Raw genomic sequence first — 18,760 nt, 5'->3', positions numbered from 1 at the left:
TGGTGAAATTGTGTCGCAACATCTTGGCTAGCACAAAATCTGTGCCCGCCCGCACACTGCTGCTTCAACTCGAGAATTGCTGGACCAATTCGGTTGGGAAATCTTTGATCATCCGCCCTATAGTCCAGACCTTGCTCCTAGCGATTTTCACCTTTTCACTAAGCTGAAAGACTTTTTGGGTGGTACGCGTTTTGGAAGTGATGAGTTGAAGAAGACAGTGAACACCTGGCTTAATGAACTGGCGGCAGAGGAGTATAACACGGGAATTCTAAAGCTAGTGAACGGATACGACAAATGTTTAAATGTAGGTGGTGATTATGTAGAGAAGAAAGGAAGCTTCAGTTATGTAACAGACTTTGTTTTTTCAAATAAATATATTTTTTTTAATTATTACAACAAAACGGTCGTTATTTCCTGGATCCCCCTCGTACATCAAAATATAATAATTTCTACTTACAATATATTGTTGGCCTGATGTCTCTACCTATTGATGACGAAACTTCCTCTCCTGATGCCATGGTTAATGCCTTATCTCGAAGTCCGGCCTCCTGGCTGCTGACTTCATCAAGTGGACCTTCCGTCGGGAATCTGACTGACTGACTCTCGAGACGCTACGATCCTTAGTTTATTGTGTACTGTCGAATGCCACACCCAAACATCGGCGTGGAGGGAAGAGGAAATGAGGGAATGACTTATGCCAGTTTTACGCGGAACAGTCTTTTGAACTTCGTGGACAACAGTATACAAATCAATGCTTACGGTCATGTTTAAGGAAATAAACGTCTTAAGGGTTACAAGCAGGACTCAATCACGCCGCTATGACGTGTATTAACGTCTTTATTTTAGCCTATTAGATTCGAATAACGTGTCCTGACGTCACTTGCGATCACGCGTCTCCTCGCGTAAAAACAAGAACTTTTCCATGCTATACCGCTTACGCGGGGTTTCTCACGGCGGAACAGTGGTACAGCACTGTGCGCGATTCTTCTCACAGTGTTTCAAGTTGCCTTCCTGCCATCTCTGATAATGGCCTTCAAAGCAACTTGTCGCTCTAGGTGCGAGGAACAACTGATGGGCTATGTAGACCACAGCTGAGTACAATAGAATTAAATAAATGAAAATGATTCTTTCCAAATTATATTCTACTGTATAACTGATCAAAAGGGAACGGATTTATATGGACTAAAAATATATGAAATATGTAAATATATATGTAGTTATTTTTACCAAAATATGGAATTAAATATGGATTTTTACCAAAATATGGAATTAAATATGGACTTAAAATTATAAAAAAATGACTATGCACGTTAAATATTGGTACATTTTAATCAAACTAAACAAAAAATATAATGGACGTACCTTATCTTCCAATGTAGTTTCAACAAAACACAATTTTTATTGTCTGTTACCATAACAATAGGTTACAAACATTTCTTTCAAGTGCTGAAAAGTGAATCTTCTTCTATTGTCTCTGAGGATAGATTTATACTGACTAAAAGAGCGTTCGACGTCACAAGAAGTAACTGGTACATAATTCAATTTCACAATGTCTGCTGGGGATAAGTCCAAGTTAATCTTCACTGTTGATTCACCACTCATCACAGCAACAACCTTTTGTAGTTCTTCATATCCAGGGTTTTTTGAAAGTACAGTGTCCACCTTAGCTCTTACTGCATCTGCAACTTTACCTCTACCACGATTCAGTTGTTCCACAGTACTATTTATAATTTCAAAACTTTCAGATAGTGAAAGGTGCCTATTTTGGAGACTTTTGAGCGTTTTTATGATGCATGAAAATGTATGCTGAATGTGAGCTAAGTCATTCTTCACACTTATGTCACAGGTAACTGTTTTCGCAGTATCAATTGAGACTGCATCTTCAGAGTCCAATGCAAGGAGAACATTGTTAATAGAGTCTATATGTTCGGCATAATATTCAACTGCTTCTAGCCATGTACCCCATCTAGTTAAAATTGGCTTTGGTGGCAATGGAATTTCAGGGTACATTTCTTTCAACACGTTAACTCTACTGGGAGCTTTGAGAAATACTTTTTTCACTGATGAAATCAACAAATCTACTTTAGGGAAATTGTCTCTGACCACTTCTGCCACACGATGAAATGCATGCGCCACACAAGTAAAATGAGTCAATTTAGGATATACAACAGATAATGCTTGTCCAGCTTTGACCATATAAGGGGCAGCATCGCTAATAAAGAATAACACATTATCGTACATAATACCCTTTGGCCACAGGATACCCATAGCTTCGTTGAACAGTTTAACTATAGTTTTGTTATTGCACTTTTCTAGAACATCACAATGTAAAAGAATTCGTTCAGAATATTGTTCACTTAACAAACCGATAACTACATTACCAACAAGTCTACCTTCTTTGTCGGGAGTCTCATCAATGGAAACCCAAATTGAACTATCTTTAATTTCATCTCTTATCTTCTGTATTGTCTCATCGTAGATGGATGGAGCATACGTCTTCCTAAGTGTTGACTCATCCGGGATTGTATGTTGAGTATATTTTTCAAGGAATTCCCTGAAGACCTTATTCTTTAGTTTGTAGAGAGGAATATCAGCAGAGATGAGAGAACGGCACAGGTCGATGTTAAACTCAGATCTTACATTCGATGTTGTTGGTTGTGTTAAAAACAATTGTCTCTGCTTGGAATTTAGTTGTTTGTTGGCCTGATGTTTACTAGTTGTAATGTGTTGTTGCACCAGGAACTTTTGTGTAGATGATACTGCACACTGACACAAATTACAAAATAATATTTTATTGTCAGTTGATAAACCATCTTCTTTAAATTCTGAAATGTAACTTGTTAGTTTTGATTTTAAATTGACTGAATGACGTACTTTTGGCATATTTACCGTCTTTATAGTATGATTTACAAAACTGAACCTATGTGTACTCTGACTGGCATTTAACTGTTGAGCTGAACAACTGAAGTCTGTTAAAAATTTTAAATTAAATTAATACAGTTTTGTAACTTACTTTCCCATTGTTGATAGGACTGCTAATTTTCAAATAACTCTGATGTTAAAGGGATTACTGAACATGTGTTTAAATCTCTATTGTTGAAATGTATTTTTAAAAGTTAATGGAATTTTGTTTTGTTTTATTGTTAAACCTAATATAATATGGACTGTTTTATATGAAATATGGAAAATATATGGAAATTAACGAAAATATGTACTAAACTCTAAAATATGGAAAAATATGGAAAATAAAAGTAGGATTTTTCAACCCTACACATTGTGAAACATAAAGATAATGCAAAATATAAATTATATTAGCTTTATAAGTAAATATGTATTTACATATAAATCCTTTCCCTGCTGATCAATAATCAAAATAATTTACCATGTTTTTAAGAGGCGATACCAGTTTCGGGGCACAAAAATACTTTATGATAGCACAGCCCAATTGTATAAAACTCCCTGACTAATGATCAACTTTGATCGAAGATCGGAAAGTGAACCGAGTTCAGACACTTCTTCTATTGTATAAAACTTTTTTGCGATCAAATTACAGAGGTGTGAAAATTATTAGAATAATCTTAATTTTAAAGGTTCCTTTTTTAATAGTTCCTTCACAAATATTCATTGAATTGATGAATATCGGTATATAATATTACTATACTGATGTAGGATATATTTACTACTAACAATGCCAGAAAGCATTGTTGTGCATTGATATTTTTCTTATTTTACAATTGTTATGGGAATTTAGAAATTATTATATTATGTTGGCGGAATTGGAAACATAAAAAAATAATTAAGAAACGCTTTAAACAAATTGTTATTTGCGTTTACATTGTTGTGAAGGTTCAAATGAACGTATACATCTGTTTTGTGCATATAATTATTTATGTTTCCAATTCCGCCAACATAATATAATAATTTCTGAATTCCCATAACAATTGTAAAATAAGAAAAATACCAATGTACAACAATGTTTTCCGGCATTGTTAGTAGTAAATAGAGCCTACATCAGTATAGACATGTATACCAATATTCATCAATTCAATGAATATTTGTGAAGGAACTATTAAAGAACCTTTAAGATTAAGATTATTCTAATAATTTTCACACCTCTGTACCTTGGTTCAAATGCAATCTAAGTTCACGTGAAAAGGATTTGGCAACATCGCATAAACAGGTGAAGTATGTGATGCACGGGCGAAGTTGTGCAGGTTTGTTCAGTGTTGCCAATTTAGCGACTTTGACTCTTTTTCAACGACAATTTCTTTTAACTGTTATATGGCTTAAATGGGGATTTATCGACCTCTTTAGCACCCCATAGTGACAAAATTTAATCTTTCTTTGTTGATAATGAAAAATCTAACGACTTTCCAATTACTTTTTGGCGACTTTCCGTACACTCTGTTGGAGACACTGGTTTGTTTTGTGCATTGTAAATAATGGCGGGTAATAAGAAGAAGGTTGACCGTTCTCCAAATTGTTATGTTATGGTGTTTGATACTGCTAAACACAATAAACCTTTATAAAACGACAATTTTCGTTTAGTAATACATCTAATTGAAAATTTATGAATGTACGTATCATATCCATTAATAATTAATGGTTTTTATAAATATAATATAATTATAGATTATGTCATTTGATACTGCTGAACACGATAATGCCTCATAAAAATATAAGAATATTTGTGTATTATGGCAAGAAATTGTGTATGTATGTATGTATGTATGTATGTATGTATGTATGTATGTATGTATGTATGTATGTATATATATATATATATATATATATATATATATATATATATATATATATAATTGTACCTACCATGTCTATTAATATGAATAATAATGGTTATTCTTTTTGCACAATCTGTCACTCGTATATTTCAAACAGAAAAGAAATAACTGAACTTGAATCATCTAACTTAATCGGAGAAATTTCTTCAGTCAAATTTGACTTTAGTTTAAGACAAATTAATCTCAGATTAGATTTTATACAACACAAAATTCCAAGGTCAGCTAGAACGAGGATCAATTTAACCTCTGATCTAAGATTGAATGGTTTATACAATCGGCCCTAAATATATTATGCTATCATGTATAACTTTTCTGTACAATAAGCACATATTGACCACTGCTCCTTTCAAGCAAAATCCTAAAACAGACCATGATGTTGGTCGAACAAATCTACGTCACCCACACTCTTGTTGTATTTGTGGGTAAGAGATGTCAGCATCCATTATGTTCGTCGCTATCGTAACTTGATTGTTGTCCTGCCATCTAACCAGAGTAATATTTTTATTTGAAGACTGTAACGCATGTAGGCTATGGTTCTTGTTTCTTTGCTAAATCCTTCAAGGATGTTTTCTGAGTTCTGTCTTCTCTAATTGCACCAATGACTCATATACAGTGACTTGACATTGAAATCAGTAAGTCTATTAAATTGAAGAAATTGTCTATGTAAATACAGCTATGTGGCGGCATAAAATTGACACACTTTTTTCTATTACTCACGAATCGATTGCTTTTCCCTATATGTAGATGCCTTTCCCAGTATATAGCGAAAAATTTTACCAGGTAAACTTCAGGTGTGGAAAGACACCAAAATTTATAACTAAATGTGATGGGTTCCTCTCTAATGGAATGTTTCATTGTATTATGGCCAGAATACGGCTTCTTTGCCTTATCTAAAGAATATAACAATCCTAACAGCTGTATAATTTTTTTAACTTGTTAGCAAGTAGACTTATGAATCGCTTCTGTTTATAAATTTTGTCAGTTTTACCAATGAGGGAATTGTTGTTGAAATGCAGATACCTATGATTCTGCTCAAATCTGTTTCTTGGCATCGAATTCTTATTATTGTGATGTACCGAAGTACATATGATATTTCCGCCCAGAAATTTTGCATTACCTATGATGAAGTATGGGTAGAGTGAAGAATTTATTTTTTTGGGGTTATTTTACGACGCTGTATCAACATCTAGGTTATTTAGCGTCTGAATGAGATGAAGGTGATAATGCCGGAGAAAATGAATCCAGGGTCCTGCACCGAAAGTTACCCAGCATTTGCTCATATTGGGTTGAGGGAAAACCCCAGAAAAAACCTCAACCAGGTAACTTGCCCCGACCAGGATTCGAACCCAGGCTACCTGGTTTCACGGCCAGACGCGCTGACTGTTACTCCACAGGTGTGGACTAGAGTGGAGAAAAATTCTCTTTGGTACTGGAACTCGAACCCGGGTTTTCAACTTTATATGCTGGAGCTTTCTACGCTCTACTCATCCTTCATCAATGGCAATGCAGAATTCATGTACAGAGATATCACATGTATTTCGGTACATCACAATAATATGATATGCGTAAATAATCACTTTGTGATATCAGACAGCGCTCATTCCGTCCGATCCCAGCCACTTAGTCACTTGTAATGCGTGCACCTCTGGACATTAGTGTGTTGGACATTATGCCATGTCACACATTTGTGAGACAGTGCATGAGGGTTGCCACTTAAGGAAAACAATGAGGTGGAACTTAAACTGAGAAGATTCAATCAGGCATCGGAACTGGAATCCGGTTTGGCTTAGTGGATAAAGCGCCAACACGCAGAGCTGAAAACCCGGGTTCGAGTCCCAGTGCCGGAGAGAATTTTTCTCTGCTTCACCCATCCTTTATCATATCGAATTGGTTATTAGGAAATTGTTTTGTGTAGTTCCCAATACATCCTTCGATTCGAAATTTTGACATACCGATAGCCCAAAAGCTGTACTATTGCAAAATATGCATATAGTTCATCAATACATAACTGAACATTAGTACAACCTACAGAAAATGCAGATTTCGTAGTTTCTTTACAAATGTGTATCGTTATATCTACGTCAAACATAATTTTGAATAATGCAATTGGTTTAGTCTCATTTAGTTTGATATGAGCGCATAATTTCAGAACAACTTTTATAGAAGTCAAACACCCGTAATTTGATATTATCTTCTTTGGCGTTACTTATGCCTCTAACCATTCAATTTCGTGAACCACTTTCAATCTTTTACTTTTACTGACAACTTTCTCTCCTCACGGAACTGAATGCAATGAGTAGCTATCGGAACAGAATCTAATGTTGTATTCGTAATTATGACAGAAATATCATTATAAGTACGCTTTGAAGATGATGGCTCTAGTCCTGTACTTACCTTGCTGAGTAGAATACCTCTTCTCAAGTCCGTGATCTGCGTCATCATGGTCACTGTCCAAATCATCTTTCGGTGGAATGACAACTATCACTGCTTCACTACTCGTCTATATTTATAGAAATTTCGCCGTTATCTTTATCATTCATTTCATTAAGCCATTTCAATACATGTTCCGTACCTGAACTGCAAACAATCATCATGTTACGTAAGATCACACTACTGACCAGAGTATGACGTATCATACCTTAAAATTTATACAACACATTTGGGCATAAAATTTAATGACAAGGAACAGCAGATAAAATGTTTTTTTACACATAAAACAACCAGTTGATACTAAAATTTAAAAATTTGTGTAAGTAATATGAAAGAAATAGACATTTTTATAGCTTACCCCAGGCATGTCAATTGATGCCCACAGGAGCAAGCGCGCGCTTTAGAGCCCAGGAGAGCCTGAGTGCTTTACAGCGGAAAGGAAAGAGACAGACGAAAGAAGTGGTATATGCCGCTTCGTCGAGCTATATTCAGGGATGGCCAGCACTGATTCAATAGATAAAGGGAAGAGAACTTATTAAAACTGCATCCATGTTAATTTTTAGATTTGCCTGAGAAGTATAAGTGTATTATAAGAATGTAAGTTTTAATTTTAATGCTCATTTTTTCACAAGTTTGATTTTTTTATTCAAAAGAAATATTTTCTCGCTTTTCGTATAGAAAAATGACATTTTCAGGTATAGGCATATTTATTTAGTAGCCTTACAGAATGTTTTCGTAAATCTAATATACCGTATATATGTATTACTGAAGATAGTGTATTGAAAATTTTGAAAATATTCGCATGGAAATTGTTTGTAAGGAAATGAATTAACAAAGCAACTACTGTTACATCATAAGCAAAAGATACGTGCCCATGTGTTGTAAAAATGTCAGCTCTATAGCTTCAGCACATTTCGAGAAAATAATTTAATATTCTGATGATAGGAAGTTGCTCACAAATATCGCCTTAAAAGCATAATGCGATAAGCTTTGTTATTTAATATTAGTTACACTCAAAACAGATACAGTACCTAGGCAACTTTGCTTTGTACTGTAATATTATTCTAATTAGTTTATTGATTACTTTTGTAAGGCTAAAGATACCATCAATATAAATTCCAACTTATCATGTCATAGTCCTTTTCTTTGGAATGCCACTTTCTTTATGAATGATGTGTTTCATCCACTTAATACAGTATAATATTATACTACTATGGAATTTAAGTAAATATTCCTTCTTAACTCTCTATTATGTTAAGATTTAAAACACAAGTGCAACATTAAGAAATCAGTGTTAGTACTTTTGTTTTACACACAATATAGATAATATTAAACAGAAAGAAGGCATATAAAAATAACGACATAAAATTTCACGTTCCATTTGAAGTTTGTGCACCACTGTTTTCTTAATCCAACAGGTTGCTTATTTATATACACAACCCTTCCTCTTTCCATACTTAGCGCTTGCTGCCCGCTCACGACGTCAAGATCAGAAAAATGCGCTTGCTTAGACATTACTGGCTTACCTCGTAGTCATTGTAGTAACAACATTCTTGAAAACAGGTTAAACACCCATTCCCGCCGAATTGTAAATATATGAAAATTTTAATTTGGAGGCTTCACTGTGTCTGATACTGCATAGCATGGTCTTTAATAGGTTAAGAAAAGTTTATTCCTGATTGAATAATTACAGATTACTTTTCGTATGTAAAAGCTGAAGAAAATAAACTGTTTTCATATTCACATTCATATTGTTCCAATCATTATACTCAGTACAGTATAGTTCACACAGCTCGATATATTTCGTAATCTTGTAGCACAAAGCAACATTTCACACTGTTTGATTATTAGTAATATTTTACATGTTTTGAATGAGTGCGAATAATAATTAACATGATAAATATGTAAAGTTATTATTACTTTAATAAAATGTTACTGAGCACATTGTATGATTAAAAACATGTGTCCTAGAAAAAAAAAAGCTCCCCCCCCCCCCCAGAGAATTATCTTTGTTACTTTTCCGACAATAAATTTAAAGTCTTTAATAATTGTACTAGACTCCATGGTGGTTTCGCGGCTATAGCACTGGACTTATAATCCTGTGGACTCGGGTTCGATATCTGGTGTACCCAATTTATAACTTGTGTTGGGTAAGTCCGCAGTGCAGGTAACACAGGAGTTTTCTCCGGGTAGCTTCGGTTCTCCTGTGGCATTCAAGGAAATCTCCATAATCAACTCATCTCATTGCTCATGTGCCGTAGACCAGCCTCTTATGGCACACCCTGGGCAACAGCTCTGTCGATAAATTTGTCTACATATGGGTGAATGATGTAAGTCAAGTACCCGCCATTAGTAAAAAAAAAAAAAAATTAAAAAGTGTTTTTGTCTTTCTTCTATACGAGTAGGGTAATGAAATAGCTTAATTGGCAGGCAGGCCATCTTGTACCATATTACGAGGATATCCAGTGTTTGTCTGTTGATCACGAGTCAAATTTATAATTCATGTTGGGAATTTTTCAGCTAAGTCTCGTGTTAATAACATATATCAACATATGATTGATTATTTATTCCGTCAATATGGTTTAAGCAATGAATTACATATGAACGAAAACTATTGATGTATTACATCCTATTTTATCTTGATACTAATGTTCTCGCCCCTAGTGGGGCATCTTCAGGTCAGGGGCGTATTTTGCGGGCTACTGGCGGTAGCCCAAGGAAATTACAAAAGAAAAAGTTTATAATATAACATAATGTAATAATTTTGTATTATTAGTTTTACCACAGTAATTAAAATTAAAGTAATTGTTAGATATATTTTGTGTAATAATAGGGTCAGTGGTAGCCCAAACCCTTTAACCAGTATACGCCACTGCTTCAGGTACAAGATATAAGCATCATCTAAAATCAATTACAAACAAGTTTTACATTTGAAAATGCCATGACTAGAATAAAATATGACATGGTTACAATATTATCCATACCAACATTAAATGTCCTGTTAAAATCTTAAAAACAAATTTAATTTGAAACAATGTGAATTTACATAGTTATATAAAGTAGATCCCCTTGTATGGGTATCTCAAATATATTGTTGCCAATAAGGTGATGATCACAATAAAATCAATAAAAATACTAAGAATATATAGAATTAAAACCTTATATTATTAAATGTGGAGTCATAAAAGCATGTATAACTAATTTTACGTTCGTCTTTTGCCTCTCTGTGAGGGCCCAGGTTTGGCAACCGTATGTTAGCACCGGGAATACACAGGAGTTAAGAGCATCTAGTCTGAGTGTGCGGTTTATGGACCTGTCGAGGAGTATAAACTGTAGCGCCCAGAATACTTTCCAGGATTGTGTTATTCTCCTTCTGAATAATATATACAGTACAGTATTTAAAATAGTCTTGCAAGAGGAACAAGTTTCACAGAATTCAGATTTAAAAGGGTACTCGCATGGAGGTGTTCAGGCCTTTTAGGCATGTGGATCGCGATAAACACCTACCACAAACATCTAATCTTTAAGTACATGACTACTTAAGCTAGAGCAACCAACGAAACACTTCTGACATACATTATATTTAAAAGACATTCCACAATGTGGCGGAATTCGTGGTCTTTTAGTCTAATTGTCTTCAACAAACACTCAACACAAGCTTCGCGTTTGACAGGTTTCTCGCCTCTGTGCAGGGGTTCATGGAATTTTAAGCTAGTCAACTTCGCAAAATTTACCAGAAACATCACATTGTCGTTCATGGTATCTTAGGCTACCCGATTGCGAGAAACATATGCCACAAACATCACATTTGAAAGGTTTCTCGCCTGTGTGCAAACGTTCATGGCTCTTTAAGCTACTAGACTTCGAGAAATGCCTACCACAAACATCGCATTTGAAAGGTTTCTCGCCAGTGTGCCGACGTTTGTGGTTTTTTAGAGTACTGGATTGAGAAAAACAAATGCCACATACATCACATATGAAAGGTTTCTCGCCTGTGTGCAGGCGTTCATGAGTTCTTAGACTACAAGACTTAGAGAAACACCTACCGCATACACCACAGTTGAAAGGTTTCTCGCCTGTATGTATGAAGTCATGTCTCTTTAGGCTACTTGATTGCGAGAAGCGCATACCACAAACATCACACGTGAAAGGTTTCTCGCCTGTGTGCCGCCGTTCATGAGTTTTTAGATTACTCGAATTCGAAAAACACTTTCCACAAACATCACATTTGAAAGGTTTCTCGCCTGTGTGTCGGCGTTCATGGATTTTCAGGTTACCCGACTGCGAGAAATACATACCACAAACATCACATTTGAAAGGTTTGTCGTTTGTGTGGAGGCGTTCATGGCGTTTTAGTGTATTCGAGTCAAAGAAACACTTACAACAAACATTGCATTTGAAAAGTTTCTTGCTTACGTGCTTGCGTAAACGCCTGTTTAGTTTTGCCGAATTCGAGAGACATACTTTAGACACTTCGAATTCTAATTCTTTCTCATCTTCATCAATCCGAATAGGTGATCCCAAGAAAACTAAATTCTTGGGAATCTCACACACGGCCTGGTTCTCTTCATGTGCAATACCGTCGAATTCTGATGATACAGTCCTTTCATTGGTAGCTGCAATTCTGACGAAAATATACTATCAGTCTATAAAACAGTGGCAACTAATATATATTCATTAACTGATTATTCAAACTAAAACAAACATATTTCATCAGGAGGTACATGACCATTTAAGATACAACCTTCTAAATAATTTATAAGTGATATAGGAAGTATTAAAATTGTCTCAACGTTTCGACCTTGACCCATACAATAAATGTTTATGAGGAAAATATCACGTCTGTCAACTCTTAGTTGACTCATTTCGTTACGAAACTTTTCTGTTCAAAGTCACCATCCATTTCGCTTGACATGTACACAATTATTGTTTTTAAATACAGTAGGCTATAAGAAACGTAAAAAATATATATTACAGTTATATGAACACTAATAAATATAATATAATTATTAAAAATTTAGTAAAAGTCAGACATGTTTCGGTGATGCTTCTCCATCCTCAGTGACTTTACCACGACGGCTGGTTCAGGTGATCGAACCGCGTTGTTGCTTGGCTTAAAGGAGACCGATCTTTTTTTTTTAATAATTATATTTATTAGTGTTCATATAGCTGTAATATATATTTTTTACGTTTCTTATCAAACCTATGAACACTATAATTGGCCCAACATGTGTGGTTTATCTTTGAATATGAAAAAAGCTAGTGAAGAAAAATAGGTCAACTTTTACTACGACGTGCGTCTTAAAATAGAACTTTTAAATAAAAAAAAATAGGTTTAATAAATCCTGCTTAAAGGAGGCCTTGAAACCTAAATATGTCAATATTCAACCGAACACAGATTCTCGAGGTTCTAGACATATTGTTAAACAATGTACAAAAACTTGGATACAAAATGAGATCAAAACTACTTACATACAGAAAGACGAACTTAATTTGAAACTATACAAAGGTCACTTAAATATATTTAATATTGTACATCCCGTAAAATGGGAATTACTTCAGAAAGAGATCTTCCAACGTATAAGTAAGAAAATTAGATTTCAATTTCTTAAATTAAAAAAGAAACTTCAAAATTTACGTTCTACTCAAAGACCAAAAAAAGAAAAAGCCAATAAAAGTTTTTCGTCACAATACTCCTTTCACGAAAGAATAATTAACTTGTCTCATGTTGTCCTTCACGATAATGAAACGAATTTGTTAAAGAATGGACATTAGTACAATTTGGATGATAACTATGTTAAATCAACTCAACAACTTGTCTTAGATTCTGAAATTGCTTAAAAAAAAAAAGATGTCTCCTTTAAGCCAAGCAACAACGCGGTTTGATCACCCTAACCAGCCATCGTGGTAAAGTCACTGAGGATGGAGAAGCATCTCCGAAACCTGTCTGACTTTTACTATTTTTTACTAATTATATTATATTTATTAGCAGGGAAAGGATTTATATGTAAATACATATTTACTTATAAAGCTAATATAATTTATATTTTGCATTATCTTTATGTTTCACAATGTGTAGGGTTGAAAAATCCTACTTTTATTTTCCATATTTTTCCATATTTTAGAGTTTAGTACATATTTTCGTTAATTTCCATATATTTTCCATATTTCATATAAAACAGTCCATATTATATTAGGTTTAACAATAAAACAAAACAAAATTCCATTAACTTTTAAAAATACATTTCAACAATAGAGATTTAAACACATGTTCAGTAATCCCTTTAACATCAGAGTTATTTGAAAATTAGCAGTCCTATCAACAATGGGAAAGTAAGTTACAAAACTGTATTAATTTAATTTAAAATTTTTAACAGACTTCAGTTGTGCAGCTCAACAGTTAAATGCCAGTCAGAGTACACATAGGTTCAGTTTTGTAAATCATACTATAAAGACGGTAAATATGCCAAAAGTACGTCATTCAGTCAATTTAAAATCAAAACTAACAAGTTACATTTCAGAATTTAAAGAAGATGATTTATCAACTGACAATAAAATATTATTTTGTAATTTGTGTCAGTGTGCAGTATCATCTACACAAAAGTTCCTGGTGCAACAACACATTACAACTAGTAAACATCAGGCCAACAAACAACTAAATTCCAAGCAGAGACAATTGTTTTTAACACAACCAACAACATCGAATGTAAGATCTGAGTTTAACATCGACCTGTGCCGTTCTCTCATCTCTGCTGATATTCCTCTCTACAAACTAAAGAATAAGGTCTTCAGGGAATTCCTTGAAAAATATACTCAACATACAATCCCGGATGAGTCAACACTTAGGAAGACGTATGCTCCATCCATCTACGATGAGACAATACAGAAGATAAGAGATGAAATTAAAGATAGTTCAATTTGGGTTTCCATTGATGAGACTCCCGACAAAGAAGGTAGACTTGTTGGTAATGTAGTTATCGGTTTGTTAAGTGAACAATATTCTGAACGAATTCTTTTACATTGTGATGTTCTAGAAAAGTGCAATAACAAAACTATAGTTAAACTGTTCAACGAAGCTATGGGTATCCTGTGGCCAAAGGGTATTATGTACGATAATGTGTTATTCTTTATTAGCGATGCTGCCCCTTATATGGTCAAAGCTGGACAAGCATTATCTGTTGTATATCCTAAATTGACTCATTTTACTTGTGTGGCGCATGCATTTCATCGTGTGGCAGAAGTGGTCAGAGACAATTTCCCTAAAGTAGATTTGTTGATTTCATCAGTGAAAAAAGTATTTCTCAAAGCTCCCAGTAGAGTTAACGTGTTGAAAGAAATGTACCCTGAAATTCCATTGCCACCAAAGCCAATTTTAACTAGATGGGGTACATGGCTAGAAGCAGTTGAATATTATGCCGAACATATAGACTCTATTAACAATGTTCTCCTTGCATTGGACTCTGAAGATGCAGTCTCAATTGATACTGCGAAAACAGTTACCTGTGACATAAGTGTGAAGAATGACTTAGCTCACATTCAGCATACATTTTCATGCATCATAAAAACGCTCAAAAGTCTCCAAAATAGGCACCTTTCACTATCTGAAAGTTTTGAAATTATAAATAGTACTGTGGAACAACTGAATCGTGGTAGAGGTAAAGTTGCAGATGCAGTAAGAGCTAAGGTGGACACTGTACTTTCAAAAAACCCTGGATATGAAGAACTACAAAAGGTTGTTGCTGTGATGAGTGGTGAATCAACAGTGAAGATTAACTTGGACTTATCCCCAGCAGACATTGTGAAATTGAATTATGTACCAGTTACTTCTTGTGACGTCGAACGCTCTTTTAGTCAGTATAAATCTATCCTCAGAGACAATAGAAGAAGATTCACTTTTCAGCACTTGAAAGAAATGTTTGTAACCTATTGTTATGGTAACAGACAATAAAAATTGTGTTTTGTTGAAACTACATTGGAAGATAAGGTACGTCCATTATATTTTTTGTTTAGTTTGATTAAAATGTACCAATATTTAACGTACATAGTCATTTTTTTATAATTTTAAGTCCATATTTAATTCCATATTTTGGTAAAAATCCATATTTAATTCCATATTTTGGTAAAAATAACTACATATATATTTACATATTTCATATATTTTTAGTCCATATAAATCCGTTCCCTGTTTATTAGTGTTCATATAACTGTAATATATATTTTTTACGTTTCTTATCAAATCTATGAACACTGTATAATTGGCCCAACATGTGTGGTTTATCTTTGAATAACAGTAGGCTATACTTATAACACACGGTTGCCATGTTTTGGCGCTTTACATGACAAAGAGTCCTTTTGAATGATCTTTTCAGCTCTCTGTAAAAATAAAATCAGTTTTCGTCAAACAGTCACAGTTTTTATGCAATTTCTTAAGTTCGCGTAATTTTATATACCAGTAGCATATTCTGTGCATTTAAAGGAAAATTATGAAAACATGGAGATGTTGAAGGCATTAAACTATACAGAACACCAATGGGTAGTATGTGGAAACCTGAAAGTCAGAGGAATGCTGTTGGGACAACAGTCAGGCTTTACAAAGTTCCCTAGTTTCCTGTGCCTCTGGAACAGTCGTGCTCGTGCATCACATTGGGTTAGAAGAGAATGGCCTGCTAGAAAAGCAATGAATGCTGGGTAGAAAATTATCATTAGAGAATATCTGGTGAAAAGAGAGATCATCTTGGCGCCTCTTCACTTTAAACTGGGAATAATGAAACAGTAAATGCACAGCATAAAGATGGTGATTGTTTTAAATACATAAGTTTTACATTTTCCTTTCTCTATGAGGTTAAATTAAAGAAGAAATATTAGTTGGGCCCAACATAAGTTAGATAAAAGATGAATACATTGAAAATTGAATGACTCTTGAAGAATGACTGGTTGGACTGGATTTAACAATGTGGTTCATAACTCCTTGATGAATAGGAAACACCCAGATTTGAAAAACATTATAGAAAATATATTGGTAGCTGTGAAAAATGTAGGATGCAATATGAGCATTGAAATCCATTTCCTTCATCCTAGCGATCTTGACTTCTTCCCTGATTAGCTTGGAGATTACAGTGAAGAACAAGAAGAATGGGTTCATCAAGACATGAAAGAAATAAAAAAGCGTTATCAAGGCAGGTCGGATGATGGTTGACTACTGTTTGTCTATGAAAAGAGGCAATGTATAGAAGACAATCTCGAAGCCAGAACTTCTAGATGAAGAGGAAGCGGTATTGAAAAAATGAAGTGTCTGCATGAGATTTGGAATGGCTTGAACCTAAATTGTGAATATGAACAAGATAGTGATGTTTGATTTTGTTTACCATATAGACATTTTCAAAGATTACTAGATTTATGTGTTTAAATGTGTTAATATTACATGAATGGAACTATAAATATGGCAGTTCTTCAAATCATTATACAAATTTTTTTCATACTTGACAGACAAATCTGACTTCATATCCTTCAACAGAACCCAACAATTAATCAAAATCAACCTTCGATATTAAAAATCTTGAACCAAATTTAATTTCGCAACCTTGTGTAATCAAAGGCAGAAAGAATTAATTAATGTAAGGCAGTCTGAAATTACATTCTCATCTCAAAATTACACTCTCCTTCTTAGAAACAGGAAAACAAGTGTATGAAAATTCATGAGCAACGCCTTAGGCGGAGAATAAGCTACATAAAAAATTATTTATTTATTTATTTTAGTAGGTTATTTTACGACGCTTTATCAACATGAGGTTATTTAGCGTCTGAATGATATGAAGGTGATAATTCCAGTGAAACGAGTCTGGGGTCCAGCACCAAAAGTTACCCAGCATTTGCTCATATTTGGTTGAGGGAAAACCCCGGAAAAAATCTCAACCAAGTAACTTGACCCGACCGGGAATCGAACCCGGGCCACCTGGTTTCGCCGCCAGATGCGCTAACCGTTACTCCACATAAAAAATTATTAACCCATCGTGATATTTTGTGAGACAGTTCCCAAGTATGAATTGAAAATGTGGTATAAATTATTTTATGCTTTATTCTTATGCTATATACAGTTTGTTTATTTTCTCGCTTTAAAATTAGAAAAACTTGGCAGTGGAACGTAACTGATACCATTTATTAATAAGCATTATCATGACAAAATTTCTATTGGTGTCATTTGTAACTTCGTATTTGTTGTTTTGCGAATATTAAGCTAGTAACAACGGTTTAAAGACTTGGAACAATGGAATTTACTATTACAAAAGGAGCTGAAGGGGCTTCTTGGCAATAAAGAAAACGGTAATTTCAAACACAATGAACTCTCTATGTGAAAACTCGCACATAACACTCACCTTTCGGTGAAAACCTCGTAATCCTCCGCTGTTGCTTCCAGCTTTGGCTCCTCATTCACTGTGACCAAGTCACTCTGCCCTTCCTAAAAATACAGAGCAAACAAAACATACAGATAGCACAACTTACATTTGCAGATTTTAGATGCCACAGAACTGCGTTTAAATTGCACTTGGTCCTAGTACAATTTTAGCTAACAGAAGTCAATTCTTCGGGCAGCTTTCTCATGGGGTACTTCTTTTCCTTACAGAACAGAGTTTTTCAACCTTTTTCAACATGTGACACAATGAAGGTGTAATTTAAAATCCCACAGAACTCTGGTATAATGTAAATCTGTTGTTCCTATTCAGAAGCGGCATTTTGAGGGTTTTTAGGAGCGAATGAGGTGTATAAAATAGAAAATACATGAGATAAATATAAATGCATTAATACACGATATAAACTCAAAAATCTTCAATTTTACGTGCATTATTTTTGAGTCAACATGTTGCAAAAAAAAAAAAAAAAATTGACGAGAAGAAAAATGCATAGTATTCACAAATTGCACTAACACAATTTTTGTATTTTTATTTGAAGTTTATAACATAAATTTAAAATTGAATGACAGAAAATTATTGCCATGCAATATTTGCGTGATAATGATGGTATTATGCATGTTTACTTAATTTTATTTAGGAACTACGAAAACATAATTCTCATTACCGGTATATGTTTTGCTAAGGTATTTAATCACTGTCATCTTAAATTAACAAGCCATGTTCATAGATGTGGCAACACAGCAGAGCTGTCAAGTGGTAGTCCTACACCAAACGACAATTCTAATGAACAAATCAGAGGAAAAAATATTTCCATGTATAAATCACAACATTGCAATGATGTAAAACTTTATAAGACAAAAAAAAAAAAAAAAACTAAATCTCAAATCCTTAGAGGTATATTAATACATAATTTTAAACAAGGTATTGCATACTGTATCTTCTAATACCCTAGGGGCTGCAGTTTTCTTTTGTTGCTGCTTTGTTCAGTTTCATTATTTACACAATTGTTTAACACAATATTCACAAACTTCCGAAATTAAGTCCTTCACATTCTGACCACAGTTGCATCATCTATGTCACTGTAAACAGCTTTGTTCTCCAAGCTCAATTTTGATAGTT

General features: G+C 34.1%; 1 protein-coding gene across 1 annotated transcript in view; it reads right to left on the bottom strand.

Moving 5' to 3' along the window:
* Positions 1 to 9,681: 9,681 nt before the first annotated feature.
* Positions 9,682 to 18,760, bottom strand: part of LOC138693352 (zinc finger protein ZFP2-like) — a 33,087-nt gene continuing 24,008 nt past the window's right edge. Inside the window, exons 4-5 of the mRNA XM_069817269.1 lie at positions 17,606 to 17,688; positions 9,682 to 11,856 (exon numbers count right to left, since the gene is read on the bottom strand). Of these exons, the coding sequence (XP_069673370.1) occupies positions 10,944 to 11,856; positions 17,606 to 17,688 (996 nt within the window). The 3' untranslated portion in view covers positions 9,682 to 10,943. The remainder of the gene's footprint in view (positions 11,857 to 17,605; positions 17,689 to 18,760) is intronic.

The sequence above is a fragment of the Periplaneta americana genome, chromosome 17 (genome assembly GCF_040183065.1).
Source record: "Periplaneta americana isolate PAMFEO1 chromosome 17, P.americana_PAMFEO1_priV1, whole genome shotgun sequence".
Classification (NCBI taxonomy): domain Eukaryota; kingdom Metazoa; phylum Arthropoda; class Insecta; order Blattodea; family Blattidae; genus Periplaneta; species Periplaneta americana.
Note: the sequence above shows the minus strand (reverse complement) of the source record. Positions and strands in the feature narration are given on the sequence as shown.